At 49.0% G+C, this 20,357-nt stretch overlaps 1 protein-coding gene across 8 annotated transcripts in view; it reads right to left on the bottom strand.

The window, feature by feature from the left end:
* Positions 1-20,357, bottom strand: part of HMG20A (high mobility group 20A) — a 265,307-nt gene that overhangs the window by 105,012 nt on the left and 139,938 nt on the right. For 6 of the 8 annotated variants that reach the window (XM_086959289.1, XM_086959287.1, XM_086959286.1 and 3 more), the window contains one exon: positions 14,845-14,923. In XM_086959289.1, coding sequence (XP_086815415.1) covers positions 14,845-14,921 — 77 coding nt within the window. In that variant the 5' untranslated portion in view covers positions 14,922-14,923. Of the gene's footprint in view, positions 1-14,043; positions 14,080-14,844; positions 14,924-20,357 lie in introns of all 8 variants that reach the window. The other 2 variants (XM_086959291.1, XM_086959292.1) reach the window with 1 other exon arrangement.

The following is a 20,357-nucleotide window of genomic DNA, read 5'->3' as shown; positions in this document are numbered from 1 at the left end:
TCCGCCCACCCCTATTAGTTTGTCGATCCGTACAATCCTTATGTCATGAATTTATTTAACTGTGTATGCCACATATTAACACTATCACTGTTGTCTAGAAATCTTGAAGAGTTTTGTGCAGCGAACCACACTTCCACAACATGTCTACCGAACAAGGAGAGACTAAGATCCTTAGGATGCCTTCTAGAGCTGTGAACTTGGAACATCCTCAAACGGCAGACTTGAGTACAAAAGGTATGGCTTGAATTGGATGTCCTCTTTGACTGTGAACCTTAGACATTTTCTATGTTTCAGAGAAGTTCAGTATGAAAATCGACATCTTGGAACACAATTTACCCTCTGAGGTGCAATAAGATAAGATGATGTATATTCGGTTTTCTTTTTTCACACACTAGTTTGCTGATCTTAGATCCAAGATGTATATGTATTCCTATTTTTGGTCATGTTTTGCACTAAGAAGTACTTCGAGTAAATATCTTTGTTTTTATATAGCGCAATCCTCTTTTTTTATATGGTTGCACAATTCATTTAATCGCTTGCTTTTGCTGTAATTAACTGAATTTCCTAGAATGGTTGATTCAAATGGAACTGTTTCGACCTTGTACTTAGTATGTTTGGAGGAGTACTGTCTATAGGAATTGCTACAGCTTTTTCCTTTGATGTTTCATTTGAAGAAGCACAGGAACCATCTGCTGCGCATTCTGATAGGCTACAATTTGAAAACCTTTACAATTTTCCTACATCTTACTGGGCATTCATGACTAACAAGACTGATGGGAAGGCCCAGGATACAAAAAGCAAGTGGGTTTTCAAATTAATGAAACCATTAATGTTTTTATACTAAAAGAGGACGTGAAGGCAAAGTCCTAAGATGGAAAAATGATTTCAGGTGAAACACCCACATGCAAGCAATAAAGAGCACTAGCCAGCATTCTGGGATTCTAAATGTATAAAAGTAAAAGTAACTCCTAATCAGCGCCAGATGAGATTATAGAGACATAATCGGGGTTCAGGGAAGAGCAGACTTTTCCCCGCCTTCAGACTGTGCTCTTTAGATTTAAATGAAAAAATAAGCATGAAGAATGGTGGAGGCTGCACTGTAGGCATAGGTTGTAGTGAATAACAACTGCTCGGAGGCATTTGAACACAGCCGTGGTACCTGCCAGGGGTGTCTGCTGTCACCATTATTATTTGCTTTAGCCTTGGAGCCCCTGGTGGCATAGATCCAACAGGATCCCGTTATTCGAGGGCTGAAGTGGTCTATGGACTGGGAGGATCGCATTCCGCTATACGCAGATGTCATCCTCCTTTTTTTAGCTTCCCCCTGTAGATCACTCAGAACTATCCTGAACATCTTTGCAGCGTTAGGGCGGCACTCAGGCTTCTCGATCAATTGTGACAAATCAATAATGTATGTGCTTAAGGGTACCCCCCCCCTCGTCTATTTGCTGATTGCCCCATTCAAACCGTGCAGGATGGTTTTCGTTATTTTGGTTTTTTTGTTACTCCTGACCATGAACTGCACTTTGACAGGAATTTGCGCCCACCTCTGCAGAGATGCGACGAGATACTGCCACTTGGAAGATGCTGCCTCTTTCACTTCTGGGACGGGCAGCCTTCTTTAAAATGATGCCCCTACCCCATTTCTTATATGCACTACAAAATGCTCCCAACCCGGTGCCAGCCAGCTATTTTAGAGAAATTAAGAGTCTTCAAAGGGAGCTGATCTGGAATGGGAGACCAAGCATAGCACATAGAAAACTGGTCCTCAACTGGTACGACGGAGGCATAAGCCTCCCAGATATTCAAACATATTACTGGGCTGCACAACTAGCAGCCATTAACCACGCCACCTACCATGGACCCTAAAATCCAGGATTTGCAATGGATAGGTGGCACCTACCAGGCGGAACCTTTAGCATTGCATTGTACTCCCCCGGGAAAAAACTACCACTCACAGGCCCTACCAGGCATGCGGTGAGGATTTGGCATGACGTCCAGATAAGTATGGGCTGTAATGGCAGGCTATCACTTGCCACCCCACTGTGGTACTCGGAACAACTAGGACAACTGAGAACATCCAAAGGTTTTGATAGATGGGACCCAATAGGTGATCTATGGTCAGGGGGGGATGTTGTACCTTTTTCGAAGTTACAACAACGATATGAAATGGCGGACACAGGACTTTTCCAATACTCACAGATCCACCATGCCCTTTGAGCGGTTATTCCAAAAGGAACTTCGCTTCCCGACTCCTCCCCCCCGGAGGACAGACTCTTAGATGGATACTTGCCTGAAAAGACAATCTCCCTTATATATAAGAAACTCCTTCACCATACCCCTGACCCCTTTGAACAACTGAGGAGCACTGCGTAGCCGATGGCCTTGAAATAGAGGACGATACATGGAGGGAGGCAGTAGCGTCCCCACGGGAGGTGGGTATTTCTGCTCAACTGCGGTTGGTCCAACTCAAGATCCTCCACAGGACCTACATTTTGGATTTCAATTGGTACATATGGGGAGGGGGGACGGTGGTGAGTGCCGTAGGGGGTGTGGGCAGGTGGGTACATTTATACACATCCTTTAGGAATGTGACCATATACAGAGGTTTTGGCAAACGATACATCAAACCTTTAGAGCGGTCCTGAATAAACACAAACACCCGGAGGCAGAGCGCTGCCTCCTTAACATATGGGAGCCTACAGACCTCACCACCCCTGAGAGAACATCGGTTACATTGGGTCTTACCACGGCGAAAAGGTCCATCGTGCAACACTGGGGTTCTGACACACCACCCACATTGATAATATGGAAACAAAATTTGGACTGGTAGGGAAAAGACGGTGTATATTGCATGAGGGTGTCAAAAAAAGTGGTCCACAATTTGGAGCGCCTTGAATTCGTACAGAGGAGAGATTTGTGAAGTGCCTTTGGTGCCAATAGAAGAAGAGGATCTATCTCCTTAAGTCCAAACAAGGAAGCTGTCTTCAAATGTAACATTAATGGTTGGCAACATGTGTATTGATGAATGAATAGGTTTGGTACGTTTTTATAACAGTGCTGCTGTCTTTTATGTTCTCAATAAAAACAACTTTAAAAAAAAGAATGGTGGAGGCTGCTGCCTTTAGGATGTTACATTTGCTATATCTAAAAAAAATAGAAAATGTCTTTTTGGATGGGCATTAAATGTAAAGTTTAAAAAAAATGGTATAATGTGAGCTGAGATACTGCATATTAATTAAGTAATCCCAAATGTCAATAAAGATGCCCGAGCACACCTAAATGTCAATAAAGTGGTGGTGAACTAGAACAAAATGTTATGTCAAGTAGGCATCCCATACAATGCAGTATGTACTCCAACTTACCATTACTGAGGAATGGGTTTTTGGGGCTCTAGTACAGGACTCACTTGACCCTTCTTATCTTTAGCATCTTTTATGTTGGGAAATACAATACATTAGAGAATAGAGATTAAGTGGAACGTAATCTGTCACTGCAAGTAGTTCTGCAGGGTGGTGTAGAAGGGTATTGCAGCTTATTGTTAAAAGTAACAGGAACACTGCAATTTACAAAGATCCTGTTAAAATAAACCCTTTTGACAGATCAAAGCATCCCTTTGAAATGTGAGTATGTCACCCCTATGTAGGCTTTATAGTCCAGCAAGCAGGATGCATGACATTTAAAAGTAATAAACGCAATGTCATTTCCGTACAGGGACTAGCCCACAAACCTGTTTCCACTATGGGCTAGATGTCCTATGTAGAAATCTAGGGTACACATTAATATCTTAATATGGTACCTGGGGAATGGGACTAGCTAGAAAAATAACTATTTTAATAGTAATGAATAATTCAATTCACATGTAAAGTCAGATTTTTCATAAATATTAAGGAACTGTAAATGTTAGAAAGTTACCCTTTCCCTCTCTGATGTTTCTAGAGGCTAAATTGCATTTGCTCTTAAACTTCTCCCAGCGACTAATTAGCACTTGAATATCTGTGGGAAAAGGGTAAACTGCCTTATAAGAGCAAAGATCTGAATGGGCATAGATGACTCCTATGGCCTACCAGAATGTGAGCATCCTTTGACATTCGTTTTTTAGCCTGCGTCACAGGTCTGCAGGGTTTAGCTATAAGTCTTTGGGGCACATTTGAAAGGCAGAGAACAAGATGCCAAGATAATTTCTGTTCATCCATGGTCTGGTTGCAGCACCCCAGTTTGATCGAGGCCAATACTACTACGGAGTTGAGCTCAAGTTAATTTATTGACTTTGAGGGTTCACCCTGACCAGGGTTGTGATCATGCCTTGAAGTGGGCAGTCACTCAACGTAATTAATAATCCAAACACTCACAATATCATAGGTGAGAGGCAGATGCTGATGGAGCGTTATGCCCCTCCTGTGAACCATATAGGCATACCATTTTTCATCAGCATGCTCATCATTGCCTCCTTCTTCTTCATCGTATTTGGCACCTCTTCACTCATAACGTGTTTATCATCCACTTCCCCTCCCACATCTCCAGAAAAAGGAGGTATCACCTAAATGATGGATGTAGCAACTGCTGTGGTGGATATGCAATGTTGCAGACACTACCAGCTGAAGGGAAGACAGTGCCGGAAACAAACAGCACTTGAGGTCGTCCATCATATGTTGCAGAAACTGCAGGAAGTTGATAGAAACTTGAATAGTTGGAGACAGTTTAGCACATGTTGCTTATCATGCAGGTACTGATCCTCATAAAACAGGGGGCAGCACTCCTCCTCATCCCTATGACTGCAATAGTGTGGCAGATAATGCAAACTCAATTGACCTGGGATGTAAGGCAGCAATTTAATCTTGGTAATGGTCACTCTCCTCTGATTCTTTAGAGTCAGTGTGGAATACTGATTCACGATTTTAAGTAGAGAAATATGCACTGCCACTGCAGCAGAAACCTATGTCTGTTAGATATCACAGACTATGCCTCTGATGGAGCACCCAGAGAATATGTCAAGGCTGCAAGCATCACTAAGCACGCCCTAAAATAGAAAGGTCATAATCTAGAAAGACGACAAAGAAAATGACTACTGCAGTCAGAGTCGAGAACTCAAATGTAACAGCGGGTGACTATCATCTATGTAGCTACTAACGATACATTCTTTAAAGGAGGAAATGACAGGACAATTGTCAATGCCATTGGAAAGTATGAAGACACGGGCTCTCAATGAAGGGTAATCCACAGCATTCTATGTAGGCAGGAAAGACAGAAGTCTCTCAAAGGATAGACTATTTTCCACCACTACCACTTTGACAGAATTTCATACGTTTTCAGAAGAGAAACTTGAGGAGACGTATTTTTCTGGAGATGTCAATTTAGGGGGTTCTTGTTTAGCAAAGCCAAATTGGACATCTCAATGCTTATGTGCCTTTTTCTTGAGTGTGTGGAGTGGTGCACTTTGCAAAGGTTCTTCCCCTGAAGTTGGATCTTTCACCTGTACTTTTGAAAATCCAACCAGATGTCCATCTCTATCATAAAAGATATTAGTAGAAATGTGCTTACAGAGATCACTATGTTTAGCCTTATGGTGAGGATATATTTGATAAAAGCACTACAGGTGCAGGTCATAGGAATAGATCATATTTAGGTACGGGTGGAATGCAGATGAAAAAAACATTTTCTCCCTGAAAAGAGTATTAACCAGGATGACTGAGGGTCTCCCCTGGCCCAGTGAAATTCAGAACAACCAACAGACAGTGAAAGCTGAGGCTGGAACTAGAAAGTGAAATCCCCATGGAAACACTTAAAATGTAAAATGTTATCTCTTGAGTAGATAGTGCAGAGTTCTAAACAACAACATCCTAAATTCTGTTCTAAAGTAGTCTTTGGGGGAGGGAAGCGCTCAGCATATCCAGCTCAAGTTTGGGCAGTTTCCATTGAGATGAATGAGAAACTAAAGAAACAACACTATGTGCCTAAAGGATTATTCATACTAGTTATGGGCAGTGCTTAATTTGTTAATGAGAGAGTGCTGGAGCCCAAAGTTCTGCTTGAAAGCTGGCAGCCGGTGCAATTAAACAGCGGCAGTCCGAATACCAAGTGTGTAATCCACTACCAGAAAGACACTCCCTGCCTCCGTTTCTCGCTCTTGCAGGTGCCCCCTTTCTGTTTGATGTGGTTTTGCAGCCTTTTTCTTTCTCTGTCTTAACAATTTGTTTATTTTGCCCTTTCTTGTACCCAGTTAATATCCGATACAGAAAAGTAAGAGCCGGTCCCCAAATGTAGGTGTCAGTGCCCTTCACCGGCAACCATCAGCTCAAATTAAGCACTGGTTACAAGTCTGTTAAAACACTGGGCATTCTCAGACTGATGACACCGAAAGATTCAAGCTTTGGAATATATGAAAGATTCAATACTAGATGGTATTTTGTTTAACACAGGGGTCTCCAAACCGGTCCTGGAGGACCGGATCCATGCCAGATTTTTTTGAAATCCCCATTGAGATACATGTAGTAATTTAAAAAATCTGACATGGATCCGGCCCTCCAGGACCGGTTTGGAGACCCCTGGTTTAACAGTTTCACCAACAAACCACACGTTAAAAGGGGCTGGGATATTAATGTATATTCTTCTTCTTAATGTCGATTCTTCTTGCCACTGGATTAAAGACATGCAGTAAAGGTTATTTTTCGCATTTGAACCATAAACCTTTCCAGAATCACAGATTCTTCTACCTCCTTGTTTACAAAGATTAATTTTTTCTTGAAACCTTACTTCTGCCTACTGGCATGAGTGGAAGAACTAATGAGAGGAGCGAACTTTTTCTGAGACGTAAGGCACTCTCACATATTAGGGATGTTGTCGCTGCCATGTGGTATCTGTACAGTTCACAATCAGCCATATTATGGCTTGAATATGTATATCACATAGGAGGTAATTAAGCCAGTTTGTTCAGACTTTACAGTCCTTAGTTGCCAATGTGAATTGGAACACTCTCACTCATGCACAAACCTTCAGTAAGTCACCACATGCATGCCCTTAATTACATTTTTCAATGAGCCTCAAAAAATAAATCTGTAGCATGAAGAACGTGGGAAAGTCAGTAATATGAGAACGAAATTAGGAGAAGCATCGCATCAAGAATTTTACAAGGAGTTTATGTTCGCTCAGAATTCTAGAATACATCACAGTGGTACCTTCAGGACTGGTCCAGTCATCTGCTCGGTACCATTATGGAGAGTACATTACCTGCCTACTTCGAGAGCTCTATAAATTAGGAGTATGTCCCATTGAGCGAGGGGCGTTCATTCTCTATTATGGCCCAATTTTTCCAAAGCTAGGTCATTTAGTCCTGCCCTCATCAGATTCCTAAAAAATAAACACTGCATTTATAGTGGCTGTACAGATGTCTACCACCCCGAAAACAATGAAGGAGGAGTAGTTTCTGTCCTGTAACTCCAGTTCTGTAGTAGGGGTATCTCTGTTATAGTCATAATCCAGTGAATAGTCCCGCCCATGTGCGTGGACCCCGGCAATCAAAAATAATCTCTTAAGTTGTCAAAATCATGCAGAAACTGCAAAGACACTTAAGAGAGAATTTAAAGACAAATAATGCAGCCTATATCCACAGGCTACACTGTCCAGTACTTCAACTAGAAATTCCACTAAAAAAACACCACACATAATACAGCCAGCCCAGTTTCTACCATAGAGAAACTTGCATCCACCATTAAAAAGACTCTGGAATGATAGAGAGGAAGGCATGGGCAGACAAGCCCCATAGGCTGCCATTATGTGGCTTAAATAGGATACTGTGCCTTTAAGAGAGCCTCCTAGAACTTTCTCCCAGTATCCCAGAATGCATAGCAGGTCCCTCTACTTTCAGTTCTTTTTGACAGGCGTAGCACGCCAGACCTGTAGCATTCCTTACATGAATATATATCTCCACCGGGGAGGAGGGAGGGCGCTTATGACTATAACAGAGATACCCCTACTACAGAACTGGAGTTACGGGACAGAAACTACTCCTTCTGTAGTAGGGGATCTCTGTGTATAGTCATAATCTAGTGAATAGAATGGCAAGCCCATCCCCACACCAAAGCGGCGGTGGAGAAAGAAAATATGCCACTACTGTGCGAACAAGTTCCGCAGCGAAGCCTGCCCAACCTGAGCATCTGCTCTGGCATCAGTGTCCAGACAGTAATGCTTAGCAAAGGTATGAACCGACTTCCAAGTGGCTGCCTTGCAGATTTCAGCAATCTGCACGTTACGGAGCAAGGCCGTCGTGGCAGCTTTGCCCCTGGTGGAATGAGCCTTAGGCTTACCTCCTAAGGTCTTATTAGCCTTTTGGTAACATAATTGTATGCAGGACACAATCCACCTAGAGATGGACTGCTTTGAGGTAGCAAGACCCGTCCAGACTGAACCATAATTAATAAACAATTGGTCAGACCTACGAATATCTTTGGTTTTATCCAGATAAAATTTCAACACCCTCCTAACATCCAGGGAATGGAGAGACCTTTCTGCTGGAGACGAAGGATTCTGAAAAAACGTAGGCAAAGTTATGGTCTGGTTGACATGAAAATCAGAAATAACCTAGGGAAGAAATTTAGGGTGAGTACGCATAACAACCTTAGCAGCATGAAAGACAGTATAAGGTTCATTACAACACAACGCCTGAATTTCACTCACCCTGCGGGCCGATGTAATGGCCACGAGGAACGCCGCCTTCCAGACAGGTGCTGCAACGAAGCCTTATGAATGGGTTCAAAAGGCTCCTTCATCAATCTGGACAGCACCACATTCAATTCCCATGAAGGCGAGGGAAGCCTGACAGGAGGGAATACTTTCTTCAATCCTTCCAGAAAATCTTTGATCACAGGGATCTGGAAAAAGGAAGTCTGTGAAGGGCATTTCCTGTAGGCAGTCAATGCAGCAAGATGAACCTTAATGGAATGAACATTAAGGCCAGACTGTGCCAAATGTAAAAGGTAAGGAAGGATGACATTTTCCTTGCAGGTCGTAGGGTCATGGTTCTTAGACTGGCACCAGATACAAAACCTCTTCCACTTGTAAGCATATGAAGTTAGAGTGGAAGGCCTCTTAGACTCCTTCAGTATGTCCATGCAATCCTCGGGCAGATTCAGATGGCCATATGCACTATCTCAGGAGCCATGCCGCCAAACTCAAAGACGAGAGGTTGGGGTGTAACATCCGTCCCCCGAACTTCGTGAGAAGGTCCGGCCTGCACGGCAGCTGAATGTGAGGAAGGAGAGACCGGTGAAGCAGGTCCGTGAACCACCACTGCCTGGGCCACTCCGGGGCAATGAGTATCATCCGAGCCCTGGACCGGGCCAGTTTGATGAGCACCGGCGGAATCAGGGGAATGGGAGGAAAGGCGTACAGAAAGCTGTTCGTCCAGTTGATCCATAACGCATTCCCCAGCGTCCCCTGCTGGTAGTACCTGGAGGCGAAGTCTCTGCACTTGCTGTTTTCGGCGGTGGCGAACAAATCTACGTCTGGAGTTCCCCACCTTGCGAAGACTTCTCCTAGTACTTCGTCGTTTATGACCCATTTGTGGTTTTCCTGAACCAGCCTGCTCAGTGCGTCTGCCTGAACATTCTGCACACCTGGCAGATGGGTAGCCGTTATCGTCAATCCTCTGGCTAGGAGCCAGTACCAGATCACCTGCGCCTCCTGTGACAGAGTGCGTGATCTCGAGCCCCCCTGCTTGTTGAGGTAGTACATCGTGGTAGTATTGTCCGTCTGTACAAGCAGGGAGTTGGTGTGGAAGGACGGAAGAAAGGCCTTCAGTGCCAAGTGAACAGCTCTGGGTTCCAGGAAATTGATGTGATATGTGGCCTCCGTCGGCGACCACGTTCCTTGAATCTGCAGGTTCCCGGAATGCGCTCCCCATCCCAGGAGAGAAGCATCCGTCACAACAGTCTGCGAGGGAATGTCCTTGTGGAAGGGAACCCCTCTCAGGAGATTCTCAGCCGATCACCACCACTTCAGAGACTGAAGAGCATGCAGAGACAGTCGTATCCTGTCGTCCCAGGATCCTTTCCTCTGATCCCACTGGTCTTCCAAGCACTCCTGCAGCGGTCTCATGTGCAGTCGTGCGTGTGGCGTCAGGAAGATACAAGAGGCCATCGATCCCAGTAGAGAAGACACCGTCCTCACTGTTGTAGATGGAGTCATCATAAGAGCCTGAGCCTTTCGAAGGAGAGATAATCGTCGCTCTTCCGAAGGAGACACGCTTGCTGACAGCGTATTGATGGAGGCTCCCAAGTACTGTATGCATTGGACCGGAGTCGGGACGGACTTGGCCATGTTCATGTGCAACCCCAGCTTGTTCAAGAGAACGCACGTCTTCTGGAAGTGTGCTCGCGCTTCCGAGAAGGAGGATGCCTTGATCAACCAATCGTCCAGGTACGGGTAGACAAACACTTTGTTCTTCCTCAGGTGTGCTGCTACCACCGCCATGCATTTCGAGAATGTTCTCGGCGCAGACTTCAGTCCGAATGGGAGTACTGTGTATTGATAATGATTGGCGCCGACTTGGAACCGCAGGAACTTCCTGTGTTTGTGTGCAATGGGCACATGGAAGTAAGCATCCTGTAGGTCTATAGCACATAGCCAGTCTCCCTGTTGCAACTGAGGATAAATCTGATGCAACGACAGCATGCAAAACTTTTCCCTGCGAATCCATTTGTTTGCCTGTCGCAAGTCCAGAATGGGCCTGAACTCGTTCTTGTCCTTCTTGCGAACCAGGAAGAAGGACCGGGAGTACAGACCTCTTCCTCTCTGGGACAGAGGTATGTCTTCTATCGCTCTTTTCCTTAACAGGATATCCGCTTCCGCCTGAAGCTCGCGCAGCTGAAACTGCGAGCTGACCGGAGGGATCGCTGGAGGCGGGCTTGTGAACCGAAGACTGTATCCATTGCAAACAATATTCAGCACCCACTTGTCCGGAGTAATTTTTCTCCACTCTGCCAGAAAAAATTACCGGAGTAGGTAACAGATCCGGGGGAAGTAGGTTCCTAGGGCCTAGACCCAGCCTGGCCCTTGGGCGCCGGAGCCGACTGCTGGCCTCCTCTGCCCTTCGGGCGCTTCTGGAACGGCTTACGGAACTGTTGTTGATGTTGCGACTGTCCCGAAGCCTGGCCACGTCCTCTGCCTTGCCCACCGAACCGCCGTTGGAAAGGGCGGTACGTCTTCTTCGTATCTTTAGGCTTCTCCAGGCCCACAGCCGTGAGCGTCTCGGCCTCCGCCTTCATGCGGGCCATCTCATCGTCCGCATGCTTCCCGAAGAGGGTCTCGCCGGAGAATGGCAGGTTGGCTACCCTCTGCTGTGCGTCCGGTTTCAGGGACGTAAGACGGAGCCAGGCGTGACGTCGTTGGTTGACTCCATGGCAAAACCCATGAGCAGCCAACAGGAAAGAGTTTGCTGCAGCGCTGATAATCTGGTTCGCCACCAGCATCCCTTCATTCAGCACTTCCTGGAGGTCCTTGCGCTTCTCGCGAGGTAAGTGCTCCGCAAATTTCTCGAGGGAGTCCCAGAGGGCGCGGTCGTAGCGGCCCAACAGCGCCGTGGCACTCGCAGCTTTCATGGAGGTAGCGAATGTTCCACACACTTTCCTCCCTGCCGAATCCATCCATCTGGACTCCTTATCCGGGGGAACCATGGATGACGGGGTGGTGGCATGCTGTTTGCGGGCCGCCGTCACAATTACAGAGTCCGGAGGGGGTTCCGCCCTCAGAAAGGCCGGATCCGAATCGGGAGCCCGGTACTTTTTCATCAACCTCGCTGGAGCCGCCTTCGTCACCGCAGGGGTGAGAAAAAGGGCCATGGCCGGTTCCTCCAGGCCCGGCACCAGAGGCAGGAGTGGACGAGACAGGTGTTTCTGATGCAATGTCTCAAAAATGACTGAAGTCTTAGGGGTAGGCACCGTCAAGGATATGCCCAACTTCGCAGCGCCCCTCAAAAGGACATCATGGAACGCCACCAGGTCATCAATCGGGGACACCCTTGTGTCTGGTGACCCTGACAAGGTCGGAGAATAGTCCCTGGTACCAGAGGACCTTGTGCGAGAGCGAGAGTCGCGCCTCCTATGGCGGCTTCTCGACCGCGTGGAGGATCTGTGTCTCGATCTCTCCCTCCTCCCAGAGCGAGAGCGAGACCTTCCAGCCCGTGGCCGCTCCACCGGTTTCCGTGGTGGGGTCTTCCTTGGTTCCTCTCGGGGTTTAGGTTTCGGGGTCCCCTTAGGAGGTACAGGTAGAGAAGGCAACGAAGTGGACCTCGATGGAGGAACCACCGACCGAGGGGCGGGCCCATGCGGAGGAACTGGAGGCGGAGGGTCTCCTGATGGAAGCGGAGGGTTGGATGGAGGATCCTCTTTAGGTACAGGCGGAGGTGGTGACCTAGGCCGAGATGGCGTGTACACCTCTGAGTACGCCGAGCCCGGCGACCCTTTAGGTGAAGGGGGCTGCGATCCAGCCCCATCAGCAGGTGATCGCTTCCTCTTGCGTCCTCCACTAGAAGCAGTGTGGCTTTTGGGACCAGAATCCCTTTTGCGCCGTTTTGGAGAGGCAGAACGACTCCTAGACGCCGACCTTTTCCTTCTAGACGCTGAGCGTCGCTTTTCCGGCGTCGAACGTCGCCTCCGCGACTCCGGCGTCGAACGCCGCCTCCGCGACGTCGACCTCTTCTTCGACGTCGAACGCCGTCCCCGCGACGTCGACCTCTTCCTCCGTGACGTCGTACGCCGCCTCCGCGACGTCGACCGTTCCGTCCTCGACGACGAGCGTCAATTCCTCCGTCTTGATGCTCTCGACGTCGAGGAGCCCCTCGACGTCGACCGGTGCTTCGACAGCGATCGGCGGTGTCGCCTCGACGGCGAGAGCCGATGCTTGTCACTTCGTCTCCGACGTCGATAGGAAGACCTTGACGTCGACGGTGGCTTCGACGGCGACCTCTCCAGGCCCTTCGACGTCGAGCCGTCACGCCGTCTCGACCCGGAGCCCCGGGGAGAAGGGGAGCACACCGCCGTCATCCCTCTCAACCTCGTCGTCGATGCAATCGACGTCGACGGAGACCGGGACCGTTTGCTGGACTTCCTGCCTCTGGGGAGCCCCCCAGAGGCCTCAGCAGAGGCAGAGGGAACCTTCCCAGCCTGCCCAGATCCACCTGCAGCCTACAGACGCCTTTCCTCCAGGCCAGAAAGCCTAATCTTCATCCTGTCCCTCAGAGTCCGAGCAGTAAACTGCTGGCAGATGACACAGTCCTCAGGGACATGATCTTCAGGGAGGCAGACGATGCAGACCTCGTGGGGATCACTCTTGGCCTTCTTCCTCCCACATGCTGGACACTTATCAAAAAGGCCAGGCATTTTAAAGCCCTAAAACGCCTGAACCAGCACACAAAAGAGAAAGAGAACACCAAGAAAGTAAACTGAAACACTTTTAAAACACAAAAGTGCCAAAATATCCAATAAACCCTTGTAACAAGGGAGAGCTCAATGCCAAGGTCCTGTAAGCAGGAGCCGGAAAAAAGAACTGAAAGTAGAGGGACCTGCTATGCATTCTGGGATACTGGGAGAAAGTTCTAGGAGGCTCTCTTAAAGGCACAGTATCCTATTTAAGGCACATAATGGCAGCCTATGGGGCTTGTCTGTCCATGCCTTCCTCTCTATCATTCCAGAGTCTTTTTAATGGTGGAGGCAAGTTTCTCTATGGTAGAAACTGGGCTGGCTGTATTATGTGTGGTGTTTTTTGGTGGAATTTCTAGTTGAAGTACTGGACAGTGTAGCCTGTGGATATAGGCTGCATTATTTGTCTTTAAATTCTCTCTTAAGTGTCTTTGCAGTTTCTGCATGATTTTGACAACTTAAGAGATTATTTTTGATTGCCGGGGTCCACGCACATGGGCGGGACTATTCGCTAGATTATGACTATACACAGAGATCCCCTACTACAGAAAACCCCACGCAAGAGCGAGAGACTTCAATGTGTCCATCCACTATCCTGCCACTGTGGTTTGTGTCCAAGTCTGATTTTTACCTTTATAGGGGTGGAAATGGTCACGGCAACGAGCATCTGAAATCACAAGAAAACATATCACAATAGAAAACAAAGTATCCTTCTCTAAGGCAATGTGATTCTTAGACGTCGGTTCCCACTGTGAAGAAGTCACCCAAGTCTACTTTTCAACCTCAAGGCAACGTTTATGTGAACTAGAATCCATCATTAGTTGATTCTTTAAATTTAGAAAACAGTCATGTCTACTGCTGCTTTTCAGATCAAGGCACCCCATTTATATTAAATCACGTGGAGCAGGACTTTAGCTCTTCTCACCTCCACCATTCACAGTTAAAGAGGCAAACCTTGCGGTTTGTCTAAAGTGGGTCCACAAAACGTACCACAGTTTTGTTAATGTTCCTGCTTTGGTGCTTTTCTTTTAGAAATCATGCTGATGGCTTGCTACAGCATATCAAGAGAAGATATAACAAACCAAGGCACCAGGGCTAAGAGTTGTACTGGGTACATTTATGTTAAAATCTACCTAGGTGCTATAAAGGTGATGGAGCACACCAGCTTAGCTTGCTTCAACTGAGAATGAGGTTCAAGTCATTCAGTTAGATTTATGCAAGAGCTTCTTTCTACTACATGTCCCTTGTACCAAAGAGCTGCCTGGCTTTTCTGGAAAGGGGTTAAGAGGCCGAAATGCATCAAGCAACATGACAACAGAATCTAAGCTTTTTTCAAGTCCAACACTAACCCGTTCTGTGCATCTCTCCCCCACCCCTCAAAACAAAGATTACTCCTATGATGATCGAAATGCTGAACATGCCCTAGGCTTACCTGGAGGGAGGTACATCACTGCTGTCCTTGGAACCGTCATCATCTGGCAAAAGCCTCGGAATGGCTGAGCTGTCCATCTCTGCACATGGCGAAAAGAAGATTGTTTGTATCAGTGGAAAGTGAAAGGGGGGTTAAATAAAATAAAGTGCAAGATATTGAAGAAGGGGAAGGTGACCACAAAATGATGGACAGCAAAAATAGGTTTATATTCTCTCTTGTACATGAACAAAGATAGCAGGTGTGCAATGCTTATCCCAGAACGAATGATTGGATAGGGGAGACCACTCGGTCCCCCCGAGCGTATGGATGGGTGCCCCGATCCCCCGGGAAACCATTGTGGGCGGGGGGCGTGTTCCGGCTGGTATGCCCAAAGCGGCGTAGCCGGGGCACGCCCTCACCGCCCAGAAGAGGTTGGCCTAGACACCAGCCCGGAAGTCCGTGCACGGATGGGCGTACCTGGGGCGGGCCCCCGCCCTCCCGCAGATGGATAAATAGCACGGGAATCCAACGAAGCTTCCTCTTGTTCCTGTGCTCTGAAGGCTGCACCACTCGTCGCTCGTGAGCCATCAAGGGAACAAGCTGCACTTTTTTGGGAACTTGTAATCTTTGTTTTTCTCTTTCAGTATCAGGCGTGTGGAAGATCGAGTCACCCTGTGAGTCGTAGTTCGACGGAGTGATCGAAGTCATGCTGGGCAAGAAATCTGGAAAGAGCTCCGAGATGTAGAGAATGCTGCACACATTGGGGAACCAAGTAGCGGTGATGGACCGAAAGTTGGGTAAGGTTGACCAGCTCGGTCGTGGCTTAGCGGCCGTAAGGAAGCAGATGGCGGCCCAGAATGCTTCCTCGGGGCGGCCAAAAAGGGTCATAGGACCGGCCTTGCCAAACGTCGCCCCGGGGGATAAGGGTAAGAAAAAGAAGGGGAGGGCAGGTCCTAGTGAGGTCCCAGTCCCAGTAGTAACTCCACCGAGTCCCGGCGCGGACATTCCCGTGGCACCGGCGGCCAGCCCGGTACCAGGACCGGATGGGGGTTTACCAATTCCCGTGGTGATCACACCACTAGGGGATGACCAGATGCCCCCAGAATTAGCACTTCAGTTAGCAGCGGTATTACCATGGCTGAAGAAGGGAGCAGGGGGATCAGCGACGGCGGGAGACCCGGCTGAAGAAGCCAGATTAATTATTGAGCAGTTGCGGCAGTCAAGGGATGCCGGGACGGCGAATGTACCTTCCATTTCTCCACAGGTGGCGACGGGGATCACGGCTGACGGTCAGGTGAAGACAACGGACACAGTTGGGAGTTCGGCTGAAGCCGGTAAGAGAGCGTTGCCATTGGTGGGGGAGGGCCCAGTACCCTCGAGGCGGGAAAGTTTGTCGCAACATATTCCCATGGTTACAAAAGAAATGGTGTGGGGAGACAAGTATATTAACATGTTTTCGCTTTTGACTGACCATCGTGAGTTAGAATACGCAAAGACCCAGAAGGATCTATGGCACCCCAGCGTATGGCGGGCCAAGATGGCGGATTTCTGGGTCGACGAGACCATGGTGAATTGGGTCAGGGCCTTCTCTATTTTCACGGCAATTATGGGGGAGCGTAAACCAGAAGTGTTGACTGACTTAGCATGTTATCAGAACAGGATCATGAATTTCCATGCGATATATGGGGGAAATGAATGTAAGGGTTACGATGTTACCTTTAGGAAAGCAAAGGAGTTTAATCAGGCCTTGACATGGGATTGTTTGGATACAGTGTCATGGCATGCTCAGCTCTTGCCGGGACTGGAGGGTACTCCGGTGCCAAGCACGAGTGGCTCTGGGGCATTCCATCAGAAGCCGTCACAGCCCTTTCGGGCAAGCTCCGGGGGGGATTCCCAGCCCAGGTCGGGCGGGAATGGAGGCAAGCGAGGGGTGTGTTGGGGATTTAACAAAGGAACCTGTACCAGGCCTCAGGGAACGTGTAGGTTTCGGCACGCATGTTCGGGCTGTGGGAATTCCTCACACCCGGAAACCAGTTGCTGATCGAAAGCCAATAGCGCGGGAGGAAAGGGGGGGATCCAAGCAGGATTATTGCGGTGCCTCGGCAGCAAACATCTTCGCCCGTTGATATCTTGGCTTTGACCCCTTGGCTGAACCGATACCCTGATCATGCGTCCGCCGGGACTTTGAGGGATGGCTTTTTATATGGCTTCAGGTTCCCGGCGGGCAATTTTCGGGGGAGCCCTTCCTGTAAAAACGAGCAGTCTATTCAGCACAACCCTGCGGTGGCCGCCAGACAGATAGCGAAAGAAGTTAGTTTGGGGCGAGTAGCAGGTCCATTTGGCGGCCCACCAGTTGCGGAATTTATGTGTTCTCCGTTAGGAGTGGTTCCGAAGAAAGACCTGGGGGAATATAGACTTATCCACAATCTATCAGCCCCTAGGGGGGCCTCGGTAAATGAAGCTATTGACCCCGAGGTATGTTCAGTGAGGTATATATCGTTCGATGACGCAGTCGTACTGTTGAATCGCCTGGGCCCGGTGCATTGTTGGCTAAATCAGACATTGAATCTGCATTCAGGTTACTCCCGGTACACCCTCAGGATCAGCGCCTCCTGGGATTCACGTTTCAGGGGAAATTCTACATGGATAAATGCATGCCTATGGGTTGTTCGATTTCATGTGCCTATTTTGAAATGTTTAGCTCCTTTTTGGAATGGGTGTTCACCGAGGCCACAGGGCATAGACAGGTGATGCACTATTTGGATGATTTCCTCTTCCTGGGCCCGGCGGGCTCTCAGGACTGTGCGCAGGCGTTGCAGGACTTCTGCACGCTTATGCGGGGTTTTGGGGTCCCATTGGCGCCAGGTAAGACGGTGGGGCCATCTACCTCACTCGAGTTTCTGGGTATTGAACTAGACTCGGAGGAGGGGTGTTTCCGTCTGCCGATGGAGAAGGTGGCCAAGTTTAGGGCTTCCTTGGTACAATGTCTTCGAAAAGAAAAGGTGACCCTACACCAGTTGCAACAGACAGTGGTCAGCTTAATTTTGCCTTAAGAGTGATGCCGATGGCTCGCCCTTTCTCGCGTTCCATAGCACAGGCTATGGTGGGCCTTAGAGAAGGAAACCACCGCACTAGACTGTCGGCAGAGGTTCGCCAGGACATGCTCATTTGGTTGGCATTTCTGGCGGATTTCAACGGTCGAGTGGTGTGGAACAAACCCCCAGCCTCGTCGGACGAACTAGGATTATGGACCGACTCGGCGGGGAGCGTAGGGTTTGGCTCAATCTTTGGAAACCACTGGCCGGCGTGGTGGCACACAAGCGGCCTAACAGGTAACATTGGTTTCTTGGAGCTATTCCCCATCTGGATGGCCCTGATGGCATGGCCAGAAGACTTTAAGGACCGCGCAGTAGTGTTTTGGTCAGATAACATGACAGTGGTCGAGTGCATTAATCACCAGGCGGCACGCTGCAAATGGATCTTACGGCTGTTGAAAGAAATTGTATTGCGATGCATGAGATAGAATGTACAGTTCAGGGCAAGGCATGTTCCGGGTGTACTGAATAATGCAGCTGATGCCCTCTCTCGTTCAAACATGCAGGCTTTCAGGGGCTATCTACCCACAGCGGAACTAGTGGCGGCACCTTTCCCCGAAGCACTATGACAGATCGGTGCCCGGACTACAAGACCTCGTGGCAGGCAGTTTAGCGCCCAGGACGAGGAAAGCCTATGAAGGGGCGTTCCGTTCATACTGCGCCTTTCTGGGGCCGGTAGGGGAGCAGAGATGGGGGCGGGAAGAGTCCTTGCTCCTATTTATGGTAGCACTTCACAAGGAAGGCCGGTCGGCGGCGACCGCCAACAGGTATAGGGCCGCAATATCATTTATGGCACAGCTCCACGGGATACGGGACCCGACAAACTCCTTCTTAGTCAGGAAGGCCCTCGGCGGCTGGCAGCGCCTGGAGGGTCGCAGGCAGGATAACAGGCACCCGATTGGGTTGGATAGATTGTCCACATTATTAGCGAAACTGGATGAGACATGCTCCTCGCCTAGTGAGGTACTACTGTTCTGAGCAGCTTTCGCATTGGCATTCTATGGGGCCATGCGGGTAAGTGAACTGGTGGCAGGGAATAAGAAGGATGTGGAGGGAGGTCTACGCAAGGATCACGTCCAAGTAAGGGGCGATTCTATGCTGATCTCGATAGCCAGGTCAAAAACAGACCAGGAGGCGTTGGGGAGTAGTGTGGTTTTGCAGCGCGCTCGGGGGAACCCCTGCTGTCCAGTAGGGCATGTGGAGGCCTACATGAAACAGAGGGTGACAACATGCGGGGGGGGCACTGCTTAGACACGAGGTATGTGCGCATGCACATGTTGTAAAAGACTGATGAAATGCACTCACGCTTGTTGTCTTTTGTTTGGATTACAGTTTCGCAAGCCTGTTACGCGGGGCGGAAATTGGGATCGGCCCAACATCAGCTGACCATCGGGAAGGGATCACCGAATGGAGATCAAGTGGTCTGGGTCGTGGGCCACTCATACGTGAGACGTGCCGGAGACATATTCAAGGCAGGTGACGCGATCCACGCATCTGAGGAATATGGGTTCAGAGTGACCTTCCATGGGAAGGGAGGCCTCTGTATTGACCAATGCAAAATTTTATGGAGGAACTTTTAGGGCGGCACAGGTCACCGCCATCTGTAATCATAGTCCATGTGGGAGGCAATGACTTGGTGAGACTGGGAAGACGGGTGTTAGTTGAGCACATATTGTCTGCAGTTAGCTGGTGGGCCAAGAGGCTCCATGGGTGTATGATCGCCTGGTCCCACATGATTCCCAGGAGAATATGGAGAATATGGAGTTTGTCGATGTCAGCGTTGAACCACTCGGTAAAGAGGGTCAACAACATGCTCCGCTCATCTACAAAGCATTCCCCATGGGTGTATAAGGGGGGGGATCACTATTATCTGAATGATGGGGTGCATCTGTCCAGGGCTGGGAATGACTTACTCATAGGAGACTTCGTAGCTTGGCTAGTGGGTTTGAGGAGACATGACCTTTAGGAGGTGTAGGGGGGGCCGGATAGTCGGTCAACTATCCGGACTGTGGCGGTATGGTCAAGATCCGTGAGCAGTGATTTCAAGGTCCCTAGGGGGGCGCCACCCATTTTGGATGGGAGCGCCTGGGGGGAGGCGGCCATTGGCCCCTCCCACGGGGGTGGGGGGGCGGCACCCACTACGGATGGGTCGCCCAGGGGGAGACTGCTATATGCCCCTTCCACGAATTTCCCGGGGGCCGGATATCCACTCCGGCGGAAGAGAGTGCGAGGAAGGGGGCGGTGGGGGTAAGGGAGGGGAGTCCACGCTGTCCTTCTTACGGATACCTCGCACGGGAACTCGGACGACCTTAAGATGGCGTCGAGTGAAAGGGGGCCCCCACGACAAGGGAAGTTACAGTTGGCTGCGAGGGTAAAGTCCTCTGCGCATGCGCCACTCACACCGTGAGGGCGGGAAGTCAGTGATAGGGATCTGACACC

This window comes from Lissotriton vulgaris, chromosome 2_2 (assembly GCF_964263255.1).
Source record: "Lissotriton vulgaris chromosome 2_2, aLisVul1.2, whole genome shotgun sequence".
NCBI lineage: Eukaryota > Metazoa > Chordata > Amphibia > Caudata > Salamandridae > Lissotriton > Lissotriton vulgaris.
The sequence above is the reverse complement of the archived record's forward strand: the minus strand, read 5'-3'. Positions and strand labels throughout refer to the sequence as shown.